Here is a 21,697-nt window from a genome sequence, read left to right on the forward strand (position 1 = left end):
AAAATCAGCTGATCATGAACGTTTTAATTACGTTGCGTTGTTAAAGGAATATTAAGCTTCTCAATAATCAAAATTAGTGTTTATCAAACTGCTATATAACCAGTGTATTTTTTCTGATAAAATGGTTGGTTCAAATTTTTTGAAATTTTTATATTTTTGTCAAAGGGTCAAAGTTAATACTTTGTGTCAATTTTATGAAAATTAAACGAGCCAAATTAATGTTACTGAAGGTGTTTGGTATCACCTTAATCTGGCATGTATAGAAAAAAAAGACGGAAATATAACAATATGGTATAATTGCTAGTTAGACACCTTTATCAGACAAAAAATGACGTAGAAGTTAAAAGTTATATGTCACTAAACGGCCTCAATTAACCCCTATCGCATATATTACTATATACCCGAACTGATAAATGTATAGCAATTCAAAGTGAAAACAAACGGTCTAATTAATTTACAAAACAATGAAAGGTAAACAAAAATGACAGTTACACACGACAACCACTGAATGATTTATGTAAGAAATATAAACAATCAATGTTACTACTACTAGTCCTTAAATAAGTAAGAGAGAAAATGGATATGTTTAGGAAGAAACAAAACTATTACTCTGTATATTCTTCGAAGATCCAATAACGTCTTTCACTTCAAGAAAATTGTAAATTTTCATACCGCTTTTTTTTTAAATTTATTTTTGTATCTTAACGTTTTATAAATAAAGGACAACATTTAATGAAAGACTGTTATTTATTTTGAATTTATTGAACCATAAAATTAATTTTTGACTCTTCACATTGAATAATCCGCGAAGAGGATTATGTAAAATGTGAAGAGTCGAAAATTAATTTTATGATTCAATAAATTCAAAATAAATTATTGCCATTCATTATAAATAAATTTCTATAAAAAATAAGGCTCAAAGAACTTTTTATATTATTCAGATTAACAATAACAACGTACACACATGATCGCGTATGAATACACAACGTCAGAGTGGGCGTGTCGCCATAAAAATTTACAATATTGAAAATAAAAGTAATACTTTTAACCAATCAGAAGACAGTAAATACACCAAATTTATTTATAAATTAATAATACGAATAACACGTTCATTCATGTGGTTTTGAACCAGGATTTGAAAAAAACCAAATGGTTGCAAAAAATACATCAAACATAAAAGGAGCCCATGTTTACGTTTGGTTTATGTATTGTCAAATTATCCGTTAACGGTTTTACTATAGAAAAGTTTTGTGGATATGTATTCATCGTTCAGATAAGGTCAGAGCCTGTACATTCTATTTAAACAGATATAATGTTTAATATGAATTTGGCTCTCTATGTGGACGTCTACTCTTTAAAACAAAGTTTGGAAGATATCTTAATCGGAAATGGTTTTCGAGGCGATTGGGAACTTTTAACAACAATTGATATTGCTCGGCCAATGTTGACTATTAAACCAATATTTTGCTCATGCTTATTATTTTCTTATTATATTATATTATAACAGAATTTGCTGATGCTCAGATGAATATTAAAGATATAAAATCTAACCTGGTTACTTCAAGAATACCCTATTTCGACTACCAAACCTATGTTTGCCATCAACTCTTTCCAAACGAAGATAAGCTTTCTAATCCATTAACTAACGGTTCAGAGGTAACATTTAGTGAACTATATACGAAATCTTAATTAAATGGACTGACAGGTTCTCGTAGTGTTTGAAAAATCAGTTAATAGTCTTGTTTTTTAGTTAAAGCATGCATATGATTCCTTTTTTAGTTCATCAACAATCTTTTTAAAAAAAACAGGGTTGAACAGGGTTTTCACTGAAATTTTGCAGTCAATGTTTTCTTTCCTTTTCCAATCAATAGTTTGCTTTTCACAGATGTTATCTCTCTTTTCATAAAATGGGCATGCACATGTCTGTTTAAGGATAATACTAGCTTGCAACTTATGATCCTATTTTTTCAAATGTTCTTCTCAACTGTAGGTTGATTTAGTCCCAAGACGAACAATTATTTGTAGGTTGGGTTACAATTACGGCTCTTATAATTTCCCAACGTTTGAATTCTTCGACAAAAACTATGTTACCTTAATGCTTGTATTTTTCTAGTTTACAGAAAAGTCAAATACAAACTGTGTTGTGTTTCAGTTAGAGATTTATAGTTTTATATTAGTATGTGATTTGTTTAATACAATACTGCTACTAAGATATGAAATGTTATTTTAAAACGACAGATATGTATCATTGAACCTTTCTTCTAGTCTCAGAACACTCAAACTAATACTTCAACTAGGACATCGTTAAACCCGGGAACATTAATTATTGTTATTTCAGATAACAGATGACAGAAACACCAACACAAAAAGTGCAATGGAAAATTTTGAAATACTGTTGTCAAACAAGCTTTTCCTGAAGTCACTTGTTCAAACGTTAGATCGACCGAATATGCTTACAATGCAAGAAAAGTAAGTTAAATATACCAACGTCCTGTTTTCAGAGACGATGGCATTGACAAACTATTAGTTTGTGATCAATGGGAATCACTAGTAAAAATCGATAATATTTGCTTCGCAGTTTCGTAAATCTCATAAAGTCACGGAGACGAGATTAAAGGTGTGATGTGTCCGATGTATTCGAAGCCAATAGTGCTCAATCTGTTAGACTGTTATTTATCCTTTCGTAGTTACTGTTTCTGTGAAGACGGTATAACTTTGTTTTCGACGTGTTTTATTTTAAATATCCATTTTGTATCATCCGTCTGACTATATGTCATTTCGTTATACACTTAATCCATTCTAAATGATTTGTAATTTTTCAGATTTTGAATCGGCATTTTTTTTTAAATAAGTAAAAGTTTATATGCATTTTATTTTTAGTTACGGTCCATGCTGGAAGAAAATGCTTTTGAGCCTGTCTATTCTAATATTTCGATTATGAATAATTATGCTGATCAATTGATGAATAAAATTAAGAACCCTGCTTATAATTTCCCAATATTGTTGTTTATTTCAATGCATATTTTTTGCCAACACATGTATTTTATCAATCATTATTGTATATATTTCAGGGCTCAGTTTTCATCAGTTTTGTCGATTTCATTGCTTGGAAATATGAGACTCTTTTTCGAGTAAGTTAATAGTGAATAATATTTTTTTCTTATAGTATAATGATATAATGTCCATTAAGAAGGTTCAACAGTTTTAGCAAGAATTCGCATCTTAAATTTATATGTATATATGGTCCTTTGTTCAATAATAAAAATTAACTTAGGTCATACATTTTCATAACAGTAAGATTTGCAAGTGTGTTTGGATTCCTGCAATCTGTCATTTTTTCATAAATAGATAATTTTTGGGGGATTTCTGATGCTCAATCTTTATCTTTTTATTAAGTCCAGTGAAAATTGTAGACAATTTTGTCTCTTAACTGTCTTGGGTTTTGTCCTGATTTTACTTTTTGTCCGAGTATCTTTGATGAGTTGTGACTTGATATCTTTTCTACTCTTTTATTATCTCGCTTACTAGTTCCCCAAAGGTCAAATACTACTCACAATGTTTTGTATCTTCTTTTTTTTTCATTTTGCAGTTTGATTCATTGTTTGCTGGTTGATATGGTTCGGTCATCGACAAAAAAACAACAGAAAGTTTTATTCAGAAGGTAAATTCGATTTCTGTTTTAGAACAACTGACTGCCGATCAATGATTCCAAAGTTTAACCGACTTCTATGTTTAATTAAATGCTACATCTAAAATCTGTATAATTATTCTCAGTTATAAGAAAAATACCTGCTCGCTCTTTCATTTAGATGATTTGAATAAAATGTTCGTCCTAAATATTAAGTGCTGATTACTTGTTTTTTAGGTTTGACTCTATTACCCTGCGATTAATGGTAAACTGGTTACAGATTGCGATATATAAAGAATTATCGGTATGTAGTTATCTAAAGCATTGATAAAAATGTGATGATTTTTTGTGCTGTCAGGTAGATAATATTTTAGTACAAGAAATGTATTTTTTATTAATTAAGGGTAGTCACATTTGTTATTTCATTTGCGTTGTTTTATTGTTTAAAACTAAGGAATTTCTTATCCCAGGCATAGATTACCTTAGCCGTATTTGGCACAACTTTTTTTGAATTTTGGGTCCTCAATGCTCTTCAAATTTGTACTTGTTTGGCTTCATAAATATTTTGATATGAGCGTCACTAATGAATCTTATGTAGACGAAACGCGCGTCTGGCGTACATAATTATAATCCTCATACCTTTGATAACTATTATGATAATAATCAACAATAAGACTTTAACATGAGAAACTTCTTATATTTCTGAAAATGAGTTTGCGTTTCACATATGAATAACCGATTTTTTGTTACAGCCACACAGTGGGTTGCAATTGTTTATGTTATACAAAGCAGTACAAACAATTACAGAAATGGGACCAATTGATGCTCTTACGGGTAATTCGAAGAACACCATTGCAGAAGAGAAGCTACTCAAAATCAGGATTGAACACCAAAATCTTGTAGGTCAAATAGTACCACTGTCCATTACCTAGATAAACAGTTTATTTGTCCTTTAAAAGATTGTTCGACTAGTTTCAGACACTGTTCCTAATAGTGCCCAGCTAAAATCGCAATTGTTGTTTCGGGATAACATTTATAAATAGATTATGCTGTTCTGAATTTGTGAGTATAATCATACGATAAAAATATGCTGGTATTCATTGTTAGATTTATCAACAAAATAAACTTCAGAGCGTTTAGAGTGACCGGAAAAGTCTTACGAAATTATTCATTCATCTATCAAATGTAATTTAAATGCATTAAATAACGTCCCGCTGATTGATTGACTGTCTGTTGGGTATTTTTCCTATAGCGTTTTATATTAATGCCAATACAATGAAGGTCGCTTTTTATTTTTGTAATTTGAACAATAGCTTTGGTACAAAACTTTTTTTTGATAAACAATGTCACTTTTGAAGAAAAAAAATGTGCATCAATTTTAACAAAATTATATATATATATGCTATGATATGCTAGTCAAAATTCATTCTAATGTCAAAGTTTGAATTAGGATGAAATTGTCGGAATTGGGCGTAAAAGCGTTGATTTCGTAAAAACTCAAATTTGGAAATATATTATTTTGTGTACGGCTTTAACTTAACACCTAAATAAAGGTATAACTAATTGTTCCAATTTGATTGCAAAAAAAAATAAAACAATTGAACTATCAAATTACTTCATGTATTGCATTAGAATAAAATTATTCCCAATATCAAATATTATTGGTTTTACACCATTTAGGAATTGGAGCTGTTAAATAACATATTGATTGGAATTAACATAATTTGGTATTCATCGAGAAAATATTCCTTGTATGAACATTTATACCTCATGAACATATTTGCATAGTTGGTACATGAATTAGTTATTTGATTATGTGTCTCTGTCAAAAACGTGTTATTAATTAATATATATTATTACTGTGAAGTAACGCTTTCATTCCTTAATTATTTAAGCATATATCCCTCAAAGTGATGTCTTATTTCAACTTATTCATAAATAAAAATCATAAAACTCCTTGAGGTTTCTCCAGTATTATTAATAAATTATATGTTGATTCATCCAATTAATCACAATGTAATGGACAAGTTTTTTAGCATGTCATTATAAAGTGTGCATAAAAAATGTTTTTGTTTTAGACATTACAAATAGATTTGAATGGTAATAGTGATCAGCATTTTCCTGTCAAAGTTCTTGATTGTGATACAATATCACAGGTGAAACAGAAATGTTGTGCACAGGTTTATAAAAATAAACCTGCCTCAGAAATACCACAACATGATGAACTTTTTTTAGGTATGCATTTCTCATCACATTCATACATCTAAAATGCATTTCTGCATGCATATGATGTGCGTGTTCAGTACGTCGGTACTGGCATGAAAATACGGATTTTTTTGTGTTATTAAAATTTACTGTTACAAAATGATAGAAATTATTATAAATTAAGGAATGTATCTCCCTCATGCAAAGCTCTGATTCCTTTCACGGATTTGGCTATTCTTTTTAGACCTTTTGGATTATAGCTCCTCATCTTTGATATAAGCTTTGGATTTCAAATAGTTTGGCCACGAGCATCACTGAAGAGACATGTATTGTCGAAATGCACATCTGGTGCAGGAAAATTGGTACCGTTAATTTTATTAAACTTGATATTTTTTATAACTTTCAATAAACTGGTAAGCAGTAATCCACTTTCTTTTCTATAAACCTCAGATTCATATTGCTAAATAGTTTTAAAAAATCTAGTCTATTATTGACATATCAACCATGAGAATATTGAGGGTCAAAATAAAATTGAAAATGGAAATGGGGAATGTGCCAAAGAGACAACAACCCGACCATAGAAAAAAAACAACAGCAGAAGGTCACCAACAGGTCTTCAATGTAGCGAGAAATTTCGGCACCCGGAGGCGTCCTTCAGCTGGCTTCACAAACTGAAATCCACAAAAAAAAACTGAAAATGACCTACCAACAGTCTACAGCAAAGCAAACTAAAGACTGAGTAATACAAAAACAACCAAACACCGTTGGTTATTTTGGTAACTCCGTAATGTGATGTCGGCAATGATGCTCATTTGATTTCGAATACCTGATAGTTCGATGATGTCACATCCCAGCAAATACGTAATAGTGCAATGATGTAACATACAAGAAAGATAACTTGATTGTTTCTTACGTTAATAAAAGATATCCATCTTCATTTGGAAACAGAAATTCCCATATCGGTCAACCAGCTAATAAAAGCATCAGTTTAATTGTCGAATGAATGACCTCGATTACATAACTTGCAATATTTTCTATGATAGCTTCCTTATCAGCAGAAAACCCCTATAGTTGAGATCATAATAAAAAAATCAAGCTCTTTATAACAATTGGAAAATATCCGTCGTTAACTGTGAACCTAATAACTCGTTTTGGCGTTCGTAAACTTTTCAAAGATATGACTTCACCACTACAAACGTTTGCTTCAAAATCTTCCTTGTTACCTGCAAATCTTTATCAAGGAAAATTGGTAGGAAATAAAAGCTCTTGAATATCGTAACAACTAGGAGATGTGAAGTCAATATACAGGCGATCTGCAATGTTGCTAGATAAAATTGTTAATTTACCGTTGGGAAGCTGAAATCCTTTATTTTATCGAATTGTTTTGTTCTCAGCAGACATTCATTGTCAATTCCTAGATGTTAGTCATGATACGAAGTAAGTTTTTAACTGTATTTTTGGTATATTTTATCGTGAGTTCAAAAAAATATGCATGTCGTCTGTTAAAATATTTAAGGCCATACAGAAATACACATTCAAATATTATATCTTAGAATGGCAAGAGGGAAAAGCTGGCAAACTTACATTGAATGATATTGACAACACCAGTGAGAGAAACAATGGATTGATTTGTTTGAATACATTAAAACATTATATGGTTAAAGACAACTGTAGAATGGCCCTTATGTACAAGCCCCATGGCGAACAAGAGATATGTGGTAAATATGTTTCATCAACCTATATTTTTCAAACGAAGACAAATCTTCTGCATGACTTATTTCGAATCTGGAGTCAATATCAACAGCAGAATTGTTAAAAGTTATGGGTCCCTTTACGGTCGTCATCAATAAGACAATCCCACACCGTGTAATAACTTATAAAGGGTTCCAACAGGGCAAATTTGAAACAATTTATATGAGAAAAAGTAACATAACGTTTAAAGAAAAGCAAATACTAGATATGAACAAACGATCGCAACACCCACAAGTTTTATAATCCTGTTTCGGGATAGGGACCTAAATAGTGTGGAAGAAATCAATTTTGTAAGAGCTCAACCATCTCCTTAAATGGGAAACAGCACAGCATAAGAACAAAAATTATAAACCAGTTGCAAATGTCTAATTTCAATATATCAAAAGGAAATGTCAATAGATCGGAAGGAAGCACAAAAAAGTAACATAAACAAAATAGACACAAGCACCGATATTAGAGTATTTGCAGTTACTGAAAGCTAGTGTAAAACCACTTGCAACTAATACGAAAGTGTCCTTAGATTTAAAATATCGATTATTGCAAATCCAGTAAGTTACGTTTAATTACGTCATAAACAGTTTGAGAAACGCTTGACCTTGTGCAATATAATAATTTAGGTTAATAATATCGACAACATGTATGGTCATGATTACTTACAGCTATACATATAAAGCAGTATATATTTAGTGATGTTTTAATGAGTTATGTTTATATTTTGTAGTGAACTCACAAGGTAAAGAAAGAGAAAATGCGACTTCAGAGACTATATCGTTGTTGCTGTCGAATGATGCTGAAGACTTGACTTCGAAACTACAACAATGGCACTTGGTAAATATGTATTAATTCACCTTAATTGTTTACAATACATATTAAATATTTATAAACTGTCATTCAAATTTCCATTCTCATGTTTTCCTAAAGTACATATAAATTTGAAAATATCGTTAACCGTAAATTTATTTCAATATTCCTCTCAGCAATTGATAGTGAATCAAAAGTAGAACGTTAGCTTTATTATATATTTGACCGTTTAAAATTATTTTGAATTATAAATTTTAAAGGACACGTTATGATTAGGGACGTTTTTGGGCCCCTCTCCAAATAAGGAAGGCCGTATGGTGACCTATAGTTGTTAATGTCTGTATTATTTTGGTCTCTTGTGGACAGTTGTCTCATTGGCAATCATACCACATCTTTCGTTTTTTTATTTATACTGATATCATTGATAGTCGTAGTGTAGACACTTAAAAAAATAACGATGTTGTTGTGTTTTGGTGAAAGGGAGGTTGCCTAGCAAAGGTTTTTATCAAGAATGAAAATTATCACATATTAATTTCTTTATCAGTACAAATTTAAATATTTGCAAATAATATTGTTTGTCCAAGAAGAACTTGAAGTCACAAATGAAAAGTCCCTTTGATTTTGTTAACTATATGCATAAAAACAACCTTAGCAACGGTTAAAAAATTGGTGCTTGCCCCTCTGAAGGATGAATTAAGCAGTTGTTTGAAGATTTTTCTCTCCATATGGTGTTTCATTCCAATATTCTTTCATATACATCTTTTATTCTGAACAAATTTAGAATTGACCATTGCAACACAAGTGTTGCTTAGCAACAGTAAAACATGTTTGAATTAAGTAAGAGGTTCTTTACGTTTTTTAGAAATGAACTTAGTTATTTTTGAAGAATATACTTCTTTATTCGGTGTTACACTATAATATAAACATCTAGATTATCATTATTTTTTTTGGACGAATTCTATATCGAGTATAGAAACCCGCATTTTGCTTAGCAACAGCAAACATTTTTTTTTAAATGAAGACATCTACAAAACCTTTGTTTCAATTTGAAGGTCTTTTTATGAAAACAAGATTATAAAGGATTTACTCATTTGGGATGGGTTTGAACAGTTTTTAAAAATATTTAACAGTTAATGAAATGAAAGAGACGTGACGTGTACTACATACAGACATCGTGTGGAACAATGTTTAAAAAAGCAATTACAAATTAATATGATGTAGGGGTGGGAATGTCAATGTGTCCTCTGCATGGGTACAAAGCCAATGGTGAATTAGAAACGACTTATCAAGGCAAGGAGTGGGGATATAAACCATTTTAGAGATAATTAACGATGTATTATATAACAGGGATTTGACCTTTGGAGTTAATTATATTGTACAGTAAAAAATTACATAACCTGTAAGAATATATATGGTTTAAGTTTGGACAATCATTTGACCATGAAAGTTTAATGTCAAGAACAAATATCAATTATTTTGACCTTGAGATCAACGGTAAATGTCATAATGTCAGATATTAGACTGTTATGATATCTGAGTCATGGCTATACACTGTCTAAAACTAAATAAGTGTCGACTCGGACAAGCTTGTATGAGAATAAAATCCCCCAAAAAGAAGAAGAATACTTGTGTATCCGTTCATTTCATCTTGGAAGCCTGCCAAAAATGACAAAGACAAGTGATAACTGAGTACAGAATAAACTGATGTTTCTTTTCAGATGAAATGAAATATGGATCTGTTTTGTTGTCTGTAATTATGATATGTATAATGGCAATGACGAAAAATGGTTTGTCTTTCCTGTCGTTGTCAAATGATTTGTGAAATATCATGTAAAATACATATTTGTGCTTATTTTGCATTTTGTATTTTTTCGTTTTGTTTTTGTGTTTATATAATTTGTTTATCAAAATGAACAGCTATTATTGGACATGCAAGTTACTAATAAAAGTATATTAGTCCGGGTTAGGGTGCAGGTTGTCGCCTGTTAAAACGTTTAAACATGCTGCATTTGTTTGCAACTAGTCAGGAACATGTTTTTCAATAGTTGTCGTGATTCTTAAGTGTTCCTCGTTTCTAGTTTTTTTTTATAGATTAGATTGTTGGTTTTCTTGTTTGAATTGATACATTAGACATTGTTGGGTCCTTGATAGCTTGCTGTTCGGTGTTAGCCAAAGCTCTGTGTTAAAGGCCGTACTTTGGCCTATAATTGTTTATCTTTTACACGTTGTGACTTGGATGGAGAGTAGTATCATTGGCACTCATACCACATCTTCTTATTTCTATATATGATGCAGAGGTTATTTCTTTAAATTAAAACTTTGAGTTGTTTGAAAAACTACGGTTAATCTATTTAGGAATAGATAAATAACCTTTGGCAAAATTTTCGGAATTATGAGCCTTTTATGATCTTTTGACATTTTTTTATGCGACCGTCGCTTATGAGTCTTTTGTACACGAAACACACATCTAGCGTACAAAATTACAAGCAAGATATCTTTGACTATGATTTTTCCCTTTGATATTCAATATTCATTTTTTTTTTCTTTGACGTGTGAATATCTGATTAAACAAAAATTAACGAATCTTTTATTCTTTTGAGTATGTTAAAAGTAAATAAAGTACTGTTAATTTTGAGGAGATATGATTGATTAAATGTTGTTTTCTGCACGTCCAGTGGCAAATACTTGCATGCATATATATATCGGACAGTTATGTAAAGAATAATTTGCAAACAAGAAATACGAAGTAGCACGCGTTGTCGTTGACAAAAAGCAACGGGAAGGCGGGGGACAATAAATAAATTCAACACCATGACCAAAAAATTACTCAAGATACATAAATTAGATCATAAAAGTGTAGGATAGTTTTGTTTGATCTTTATTATGGTTACACTGACACAATGATTAAAATTGCCACATGGTGTCTACTTATGTCATATGAACTACAATGTATGTTATTATTCACAGTTCTGTAATTTGTTTTCGCCATCTGTATTTATATTGAATGATTGCCTGAAATGTTAATTTGGCATGACATACTTGATAGAAATGCGGACGTGAAAGAAAGCACTTTTCACAAAAGTGTCAACGGAGATTTATATAATAGGGCTCTTCACGGTTAGTTCGGCCATATTGGATAGGGGGCAGATTTTCATAATGAAGGTAAAAATGGTGTGAAAAATACGAAAAAACATCATTTAAACAGAGCAGTTGCTTGGAAACACACATAGGATTTCCCATACTATTTCAACCTCTTTCTAAAAAATCTGCCGCCTATCCAATATGGCCGAACTAACCGTGAAAAGCCCTATTTATACATTTCAGGAAGACTATTTCGTCAATTAAAAAACAAAATACGTATAGGCACTATTTGAGCACGAACCAGTTATGATATAATTTTGGTTTCATTTACAATTACGTTCCAGAAGTTTCTCTGAAGTTTGTCAAAGTTCCCTCTGATTTTGGGTCAAAATTCGACGGTCTTCTAAAATGTCACCTTAAATTCATGAATAATAAATATCCTGTTTTACTTTGTCAAATATGTATAATGTTCGTCCTAAAGAAACAAGACATTATAGCGTAGCGTGCATATATACAGTCTGTCGTCGGATTCAGTGTGAATACCGGAAATCATCTACGGTCCGCAGATCGTTTACAAATTTCAATAATTCAATGAAAACAACGACGATTTTTGTCACTTTTTTTTAATTTTTAACTAAGAGCGTACCAACGGCCCACTAAAATATTTGAAATCGTTTATGTTGAAGGAATGTCTGATATAAATATGATCGTGGGCCGTAGGTACGCTCATAGTTTAAAATACAGAAAAAGGTTTGGAAACTGCCATTTTTCTGCCCTTTTCGCGAATCTTGAGGTGTTTACAGCAACAGAGCATGAATAATATCAGTGGAAGTTGAAAAATCTATTGATGTTTACTAAAATATAGGTTTTAAACTTTAAAGATATAGTATTATAATTAATGGCAAGTCACTTTTAATTTGAACTTTTTAGGGGCTGTTCTCTGATGCTTATCGTACATTTGTACCTTATCCTTTGACACGATTTATCGAAATTTCCACTACATAGTGTAAAATAAAGAACGCTTTACTGGTTGTTGGTTATTCCTTATAAAATACGTTTACATACAAATATTTGTCATAATTTACGACAACGAATTACATCTTTTTACAGGAAACATTTTCGGTAAGTAATGAATTATGTTTTATACTCATTAGTTATAGAAATAATAAGATAATCAACTTAACCAATATCCAATAATATATGTATTTGTTCTCGCTCTGTGCATTCACTTCATGGTCTTTATTTGTTATTCTTTTCTTTGGATGTAGTCTGATTTTTTTACTCACCTTAACTCATGAGTTATCATAGGAAACAACAATGGGTTCATATAGCCAAATTGTAGTTTACCAAAGTATAGAATATCCTACTTAAAATATATGAACCAATTAAAAATATTTATGTTTTTCTGGTATGTGCTTCCGTTCGATCCCAATTGCACAATCCACTGAACATAAGTATGATAGTTCGAGTAATGCATCCGTGTACTATGGACACATTCTTGGTTTATTTTCTTGGAATGAAAACAATTAAAACAGGGTCACGAAGAAAAACGTTTCTATTCTGCATTACGTATGTATTACCGTCACCTTCAGGATTAACAGAATGCTCGTTTGATTGTCAATGAATCAAGTATGTCCTAATCTCGGTTTTGACGTTTTCATTGAGAGTAATTAAAATGCTAGGTTATTCACGTACAGCATAGTCCGCTTATCCTGTCGACGAAACCTATCTGGCTTAATGTGAAGTTTATGCGATACAATGATTTGTGTTTATCCTATAATTTGTTTATCTTTTCAGGGTATTTATGTGATTTGAATATTGCTAAACTGTTAGCTTATACATTTCACATTTTCAATTGTAAAAGTAAACACTGAATAATAGAAATTGAACAGTCGTCATTTTTCCTTAAAAGATACTCTTAGAGGGATGACAGACAGCTGTTAGGAGCTTGATATGCTTCAACAGCCTATGCATTTAGCATAATATTTGACATGGATATTGTCAATTTTTTAAATAAGACATTGAAAACTTTTTTTTTATAAAAAAAATATTTTAAAAAAATGTTTCTGTGACCAGTGAAACGAGCTGATTATTATATATTTTTTGGAAATTAAAAAAAAATCATGGATTGCGTAGCCAAAGCGAAAAAAATGTTTAGCAGCAGAAGTTTATTTTCGGATTTGTCTGCCATCTGAAAGAAAATTTTATTCTGGATAATTTGGTTGCATGAAATGGTTCAATTGAACCTACAATGTAACGATAATCAACAAGCTTAATTTCCAGCTGTTACCTGAGTTAAAACAAATTATGGTTACAAATGTATTAAAATTCTGTTGATTTTATCAGAAATGAATTTTGTCAGAAATAAATCATGATTATCTCTTATATTGGCAAATAGCCTCGGTATTCAGTTATTTATGTAGGAAAATTGAGAATGGAAATGGGGAATGTGTCAAAGGGACAACAACCCGAACAAAGAGCAGACAACAGCCGATTGCCATCGATGGGTCTCCAATGCAGCGAGAAACGCTGCATGCGGAGGCGTTTTTCAGCTGGCCAATAAACTTAAATGTATACTAGTTCAGTGATAATTAACGCCATACTAAACTTCAAAACATACACATGACACGAAAATTGAAAATAATACAAGACTAACAAAGGCAAGAGGCTACTGACTTGGGACAGGTGCAAACATGCAGCGGGTTTAAACACGTTTTTTGATCAACCCATCCCCTATACCTTTAGCCAATGTAGAAAAAACAAATACACAACGACACGCACAGTAAAACTCAGTTCAAAAGAAGACCGAGTCCGATGTCAGAATAGGTAACCACAGAAACTAAAGAAAATGACAATGATACATTAATTAACAAAGGACTACTGACATGCCAGCTCCAGACCTTAATAAAACTGATTGACTGATTATGTCTTCATCATATGCAGATCAAGTACAATCCTTCCCGTTATAGGTCTATTATTATACCATCATAAAATATATGAAACGAACATAATCCGTATAATGGTTTTAGAATAAATGTGTTTATGACAAGGGGACGTCACATCTAAAAATGAATAATAACGATAGGAATGAATAATCATTTCTTTTATTGAAAATTTTGGTATTGAGTTTCAAGTTGGTGATATAGATATCGAAATCGTGGAAAGGGCAGTGTTCAGTATTATATGTATTTAAAGTTATTTCAACAGAATAAATTTGATAGTATTGACTTATGAAAAGTGATTTGTCTGTGTCTGATTTTATCATGTTTAATAATAAAAAAAATATCATATTTTCCAGTCCAATCTTCCAGATGATGAAAATTCGAAAAGAGAACTTGGATTTGGGGATATATTTTTGAATAGATTATTTCATACGAAGGTATAATTAATTTCAAATGAATGAGTTTATCTTTATTTGGAATGTATTTAAATATATATATCAGTCTCTATAAGTCGACTCTCATTCAACAGAAACAATTCACTAAATTAAACGCATGAACATCTTCTGTAAAGAAAATTAATGTCCAAGGATTACATAAGTGGTATTCTGATTCGTAAAGGTAACAGAGTAGTGTACCAAACAAATAAGACAGTACAACAACTCACACTTACCTCAAGCAATATACTGTTATCATCACTCTATGTGTCGGATGGCTCGAATAGCCCGGATTAACCGACTTAGTACCGGCACACATTTTGATTAAGGTGCCGGTAAAGTGTTTGTCAAGATCAAACAAACAGTCTTTCCTCTTTGTATATCTATTAACGGATACGTGAATTGTTGATTATTGTTTTAAGAACAATTGAGTATATTGAATTAAAAATGTATGCATATCTATATCCAGTTGCTTCTATCAGACTACATTGATTCGACATTTGAGGAACTAGTAGACCCACAAACGCTATCCAATTCTATTCGTTACTTCCTCTGCATGTTGGATAAAATTGGAGATGACTTTAATATTGATTCAGACGTACTACAATCATGGAAAAATGAGATGTAAGTTTGCCTGATTTTTAAATACCGTGGATTCATTTATGTTCGTGGGTATCAATTTTCGTGGATAAAGAAAAACTTGATTGTTCGTGGATATTTAATTTCGTGGTTTTGTCGAGGTCTGCATACAAGCCTATAGACATTTATCAATCGTTAAACATTTAATTTCGTGGTTTACCTGTACCCACGAAATCCACGAAAATTGGTATCCAACAAATAATAATGAATCCACAGTATATGTATTGGTTTTTAACTGCGATTATACATTCTCAGATTCAATGATCGGGGTAACTTGTTTTTATTCATGTATTTGTTTCTAAAAAACAATTATTTCTCATATTGTGTTTACTATATTGTTTATATAAACGCACGTTGTCGTCTCATTTACCATGTCTAAGATCTTTATACAACATTCATCTTTCAATCTAATAACTTTGTTGTTTTGTAGTCATTCATATTTTTTCTATATTTTAGTTATGCTACACGCATTTTGGCTCCATTGATCGGTAAACCAGACATACTGTTTGATGTTAATGTACCTGGACATGTCGGGCCGTGTTTGGACATTATAAGACAAGTGTTTGTAGAAAGCTTTACACAGACAGCTCACAAAGTAAACAAGGTCAGTTTTAAAGTATATTTATTTATTTATTTTTGTTATATTTTTGTATATTGGTTTCTGTATTCCAGTGGTAAGTAGTATGTAGCCTAAATACGATAGATACAATCTGAAAGCATTGTATTCATTTGATTTATTTTTCATATAGAAAAAATGCAATAATGCGATATATGACACCATGAACATCATGGGTACCAATTTTTCTGAAAAAGATGTGATTTCGACATAATATGTCTCTACGTGATGCTTGTTGTCAAATATTTGAAAATTTAAATTTATAAAACAAAAACACAAAAAAGGAAGGGCTTTAAAACCCAAAAAGGACAATGTTACGTTAAACCTGTGGAAACAGATACATTTTGTATATCATGAAATGAAATGATTTAAATATTGGTTGCTGATGTAAAATCAATACTATATGTAAACGTTTATGTTACAATTTTCTTTGTAAATGGACAGGATTCACCAACACAGAAATTATTGTTCCATAAAGATGTACCAAGATACAGAAAACTCATAGGTCCTTTCTTCAAAGGGATAGAGCCAGTCAATGATCAGGCATTTTGGAGTGAAATATACGAACTATCAAATGTAAGTATTACTATCTTATCACATTTCAAATTCAGTAGATAAAAATCATGAATTATAACTCTTTATGAAGAACAACACTAAGATAAATTATCGGATATAGTATTTGAAATGCATAATAATGTTTTTTTTTATAAATATTTTTTGGTTCATCAATAATGTATTTTTTAATTCATCAATTATGTTATTTGTATTCAAATTCTGTTGAAGAGGTTAAATTTATAGACTTACAATTATTGATAAAGAAATAAGTAAAACTTTTTGTTTGTGAGTTATCGGAGCAGTGATAACCGTGAATATGACAGCAACAACAACAAAAACGAAATAAGCAAGCATAATGCATGTGGTCATTCAATATTTTAAGCTCAATCAGTTTTTAAAAGTTTTAATGAATAAAGCAGAAACAATGAAACATCTGCCATTTTTACACAGTCATATGAAGAACATTTTGCTTCGCGGCGTGTAGATGCAATCTGTCTGCAGCATGATGCGTTCACAACTAAAAGATCAAAACCTTTTAATAGATATTTGAAATATTCATTTCAGAAACAGAAAGCAGAATTGAAGTTCAATAGACAGTTGACTTTTCAACAGCTATATGATTTGTTCATTGGAAAGTACAGAAGTGAAGTATGGAAAATTCAACCTATTAGAATTTACATGTTTTATGAAAAACAGGAATCCTGTATTAATGAGAGTCAATATAATAAGACAAAGTAACGCTGTCTTCATGCATACGTCATAATTGTTGTTAACTATAAGACGTGTCACGGTACTTATCTATCCCAAATTCATGTATTTGGTTTTGATGTTATATTTGTTATTCTCATAGGATTTTGTCTAATGCTTAGTACGTTTGTGTGTGTGTGTGTGTGTGTTACATTTTAATGTTGTGTCGTTGTTCTCCTCGTATATTTAATGCATTTCCCTCAGGTTTAATTTGTTGTTTTTTTGTTTTTTGTCCATGGATTTATGAGTTTTGAACAGCGGTATACTACTGTTGCCTTTATTTGTTAAATGCATAATATTTTATGTAAGTTCTCATAAAACAAAATACTGTCAAAAAGATGTGACCATCATTATCGTGGACATGCTGTATTTGTAGTTGTAGCAAAAAAACATTATACAATACATATTTTTAAAGTTCGTCCCAGGCCATTCTTTTAAATTCCTGCAGACTTGCACTAAATTGAGAATGAAAACGTGAATGCGTTACAGAGACAACAACCCGACTAAAAACCAGAAAAACAGCACCAAGACCAAAACATGGCCATCAATGGGCCTTCAACACAGTGAGAAAATATCGCACCCGGAGGCGGACTTCAGCTGCTCCTTACACAAAAGTGTGTACTAGTTCAGCGAAAATCGACGTCACAAACTTTGAAACAAAAAAATGAACTATACTTAAAAACATATACTAGTACACGACCAACAAAGGTCAGAGGTTCCTGACATGACACGTGCAAACTTGCGGCGAGGTTCAACCTGTTTTGTGAAATCTCAACCCTCCCCCTATACTGTACCTCTAGTCAATGTGGAATAAACAAACACACTGCAATACACACAGTAAAATTCAGTTTAAAAGGCTAAGTTCCTTATTAGGTATCAAAAGAAACTACTGGTAAGTAAAACGACAATGATCAACATAAATTAATAAAGGACTAATAAATGACAGAAAGATGACGTCTTCATCATATGAATATCAAGCACAATTCCTCCCGTTAGTGGTTTAGTATCTTACAATCATAGAATATATGATATAGATACCCGTATCATGCCAACAACTTGTTTAAGAATAAACGTGTTTATTTTCTATGCTAAGACCCTATGAGCGAATCAATGTAGATTCTCAAAAATACCTTCTTTAATGACTTTACGATATTATCGTAACTATATCCCTTCTGAAATCCGTTTAAAGGTTTGATTAGCATAAGAAGTTAATGACGACCTGTTTGTGCGTTGTAAAGAATATGAACATATAAGATGGGATGTGAAATAACGTCTTGTTTGTGGTTTTTTAATCAAACATGTTATCGTTTAACAAATTTATTTAAAAACACGTATTCGTAGAATGGAATCTTCATCAGAAATGCTCAAGACCAAATCAAACGGCAAGATAACAAAGCATATTACAAAGAAACAAGTTCTTCAGTTGTTTTTGATACAGTTGATAAAGATAATATTTTTTGTTTAGATACTTGACGATTTTGAGGATATGGAAGAAAGCAGAGACCTCCAATTTGCCAAAAAGGTTGAAGAAATCATAGATTTGATGGAAGAATGTTCTAAAAATTCATAAATGAATATAGCAGAATATCGCAGAAACTGTAAATTTTCACGACATTTAAAACTTACTTAAATGATGACATTTAAGATATCTATGGACATAAATGCTTAAAATTCGACAGTAAATTTAATGAAATCAAAGTTTTTGTGAAGTAATTGTACATGCATGATAAATTTAATGACTGTTATAAATATTTTTCTATTTTTCATTTTGGAAAAGAAGGTTGATATGGTAAAAGCAGTGTAAAGAAAAGGCATCGCAATTTGATGTTTTAAGAAAGAATGACTTTAAAGAAGTGCATGTCTATAGAACCGTTATTTCATATGTGCTCATATTATTTTAAGTACTTAACTATTGTAATTATGTTACAGCAAATCTTGTAAGCTAAGTTAAATAAATTTAGTACTTTGTTCAACTTTATATTTTAGAACTTGTAAGTGAAAACCTAAATAGTCTTCAGTCTGTTGCAATTCAAGAATGTCTTTAAGTTTGAAAAAACACACTTCGATTATAATCCCTAATGAATTCATGATTAATGTATTCGATGCGGACGGGTTTTAATCTACAGGTGTAAAATTGTACACAAAAAGATGAATATTAAGAATAGTTTACGAACAGAGCATACAAGGGATTTAAAAGGAGAAAAATGTACCTTTTAACATGATTAATAATGTAGTATAACTTGAAACAGGTTTTGTTATTCCGCTTGTTGATATTGAGTCAAATTCCACATTATTGTTTTAGTGATGCGATTCATGTTTACTGTTGAATAATGATATTAAACTTTCATTTTCACTGTAAAGCGATTCATTAATGATTAAATACAAATAGAGAATAATTGGTTGGCTTTTACACTAAAGGCGACAGTGTATTTTGTGATTTGCTGTTGTTAAGAGTACATAATACGAATCAGAAACCCGTTGTTTTAAATTTTTTTTTTTCGCAGTAGTTTCACTTAGAATGAAATTCAAAACAGTGTGACTGTGGCCATTGACTGACACATTAAATTCATCCATTGACTGGGAAAATTTAGGTGAACATTTGTATGAAACGACCACTGCTCACTATGTACTTTTTAAAGACACGTAAACTATGGGGTCACCAAAGGTTCTCAACACCTTAATAAAGTAATCCGAAAAATTAATCAGAAATAACACATTGTTTTGATTTATATCAATTATATAAATCAAAACATAAAGGTTATTCCTGATTAATTTTTCGAATTATTTTATAATTAAAGGCGTTAAGAAATCTTTGGTGACCCCACAGTTTAAATGTCTATCGTAGGTACGTCGTAAACAGTGGTCGTTACAGACAAACGTTCACTTAAATTGTCCCAGTCAATGGATGAATTTAATGTGTCAATCAATGGCCACAGCCACACTGTTTTGAATTTCATTCTATGAAAGGTGCAGATCTGTGACGGAAAAAAAACAACAGAAAACATACGAACAGAAAAAAAATAGCGATGTGAGTGCCAATGAGACAACTCTCCATCCAAATAACAATTTATAAAAGTAAACCATTATAAGTCAATGTACGGCCTTCAACACGGAGCCTTGGCTCACATCGAACAAAAAGCTATAAAATTACTAGTGTAAAACCATTCAAACGGGAAAACCAACGGTATAATTTATATCAAAACGAGAAACGAGAAACACGTGTAAATTACATTAACAAACGACAACTACTGTACATCATATTCCTGACTTAGAACGGGTGCAAACATTTGCAGCGGGATTAAACGTTTTAATGATACCAAACCTTCTCCCTTATTCTGAAACCATAGCATACCATCACAACATAGAAAACCACACGATAAAGTATCAATTGGAGGCGTAACTCAATCAAAAAACGTAAATTAACACACTATGAACGAATAAATTTGATAAGTTGGTTATAATCGTGTATATATATTCAAGTGAGATTCTACGACAAGATTGCATTGATTGTAAATATCATCAATATTAAAGTCATCTTGAGACTATTTTCATGTCGAATTATCATATCAAACAATAATGAAAATTCTTCGCACCTCCAAAAATACCCCTCAGAAATGATTGCACTCACAGTGATAATTCATCGCATCTATAGTTAAAATGAATCTCCTCCAGTTAACAATAAATTTATAACTAAAAAATCTACGAAAAACAAATACAACCATTGAACTACAGGTTCCTGATTTGAAGAAAGTGCACGTGCTGGAGTTTAATATGTATGTGATCACTAAACTTTAAACTAACCTCGGACTGTAGTGTATAACAGCACAACACAAGAAAAAGATGTAAAATACAGTTTCATTTGGCTTAACTCAATAGATCGATATAACTGGGTTATAAAAATCCATCGGGGGCGATCTCGCGTGCCCCGGAAAGATAATCAGATTCTGCTTCACGTGTGGCACCCGTCGTGTTATCGTGATTTGGTTGTATTTGGTAGTTCATATTCACGAAAAAGATGTCGGGGTTGTGGTTACGAAAACTGGAACATATCCGTTGTCACCTGTGAAACAGATATTGCAAAAAATTTGTATGCAATTAGTGCGATGTATATCAGCACATGCAACTTATAAAAATAAAAGATTTATATTTTTATATGTTTAAATGATATACACGCTAAAAAAAAATCGAGAATTCATATTTTATAGAGTTAATGCTTTGTCGCTTAGTCCGATCCCCAATTTCCCTGTAACTCTAGTGTAAGTTGATTTAAAGTGTCTCATTGGCTGACAATAAAGTA

General features: G+C 31.3%; 2 protein-coding genes across 2 annotated transcripts in view; both read left to right on the plus strand.

Moving 5' to 3' along the window:
- LOC143061523 (plexin-B1-like) overlaps positions 1-8,428 on the plus strand; it is a 31,868-nt gene extending 23,440 nt beyond the window's left edge. The window contains exons 18-26 of the mRNA XM_076233755.1: positions 1,508-1,656; positions 2,339-2,469; positions 3,072-3,131; positions 3,590-3,661; positions 3,866-3,932; positions 4,381-4,527; positions 5,707-5,863; positions 7,387-7,551; positions 8,307-8,428. Coding sequence (XP_076089870.1) covers positions 1,508-1,656; positions 2,339-2,469; positions 3,072-3,131; positions 3,590-3,661; positions 3,866-3,932; positions 4,381-4,527; positions 5,707-5,863; positions 7,387-7,551; positions 8,307-8,428 — 1,070 coding nt within the window. The remainder of the gene's footprint in view (positions 1-1,507; positions 1,657-2,338; positions 2,470-3,071; positions 3,132-3,589; positions 3,662-3,865; positions 3,933-4,380; positions 4,528-5,706; positions 5,864-7,386; positions 7,552-8,306) is intronic.
- A 6,304-nt stretch (positions 8,429-14,732) lies between these two features.
- LOC143080617 (plexin-B-like) lies at positions 14,733-19,368 on the plus strand. The gene is made up of 6 exons (XM_076256546.1): positions 14,733-14,846; positions 15,313-15,467; positions 15,939-16,086; positions 16,543-16,674; positions 17,218-17,301; positions 18,866-19,368. The coding sequence occupies exons 2-6, from the start codon at positions 15,400-15,402 to the stop codon at positions 18,968-18,970; spliced, it is 537 nt and encodes a 178-aa protein (XP_076112661.1). The 5' UTR covers positions 14,733-14,846; positions 15,313-15,399; the 3' UTR covers positions 18,971-19,368.
- The last annotated feature ends 2,329 nt before the right edge of the window (positions 19,369-21,697 follow it).

This window comes from Mytilus galloprovincialis, chromosome 1 (assembly GCF_965363235.1).
Source record: "Mytilus galloprovincialis chromosome 1, xbMytGall1.hap1.1, whole genome shotgun sequence".
Classification (NCBI taxonomy): Eukaryota; Metazoa; Mollusca; class Bivalvia; order Mytilida; family Mytilidae; genus Mytilus; species Mytilus galloprovincialis.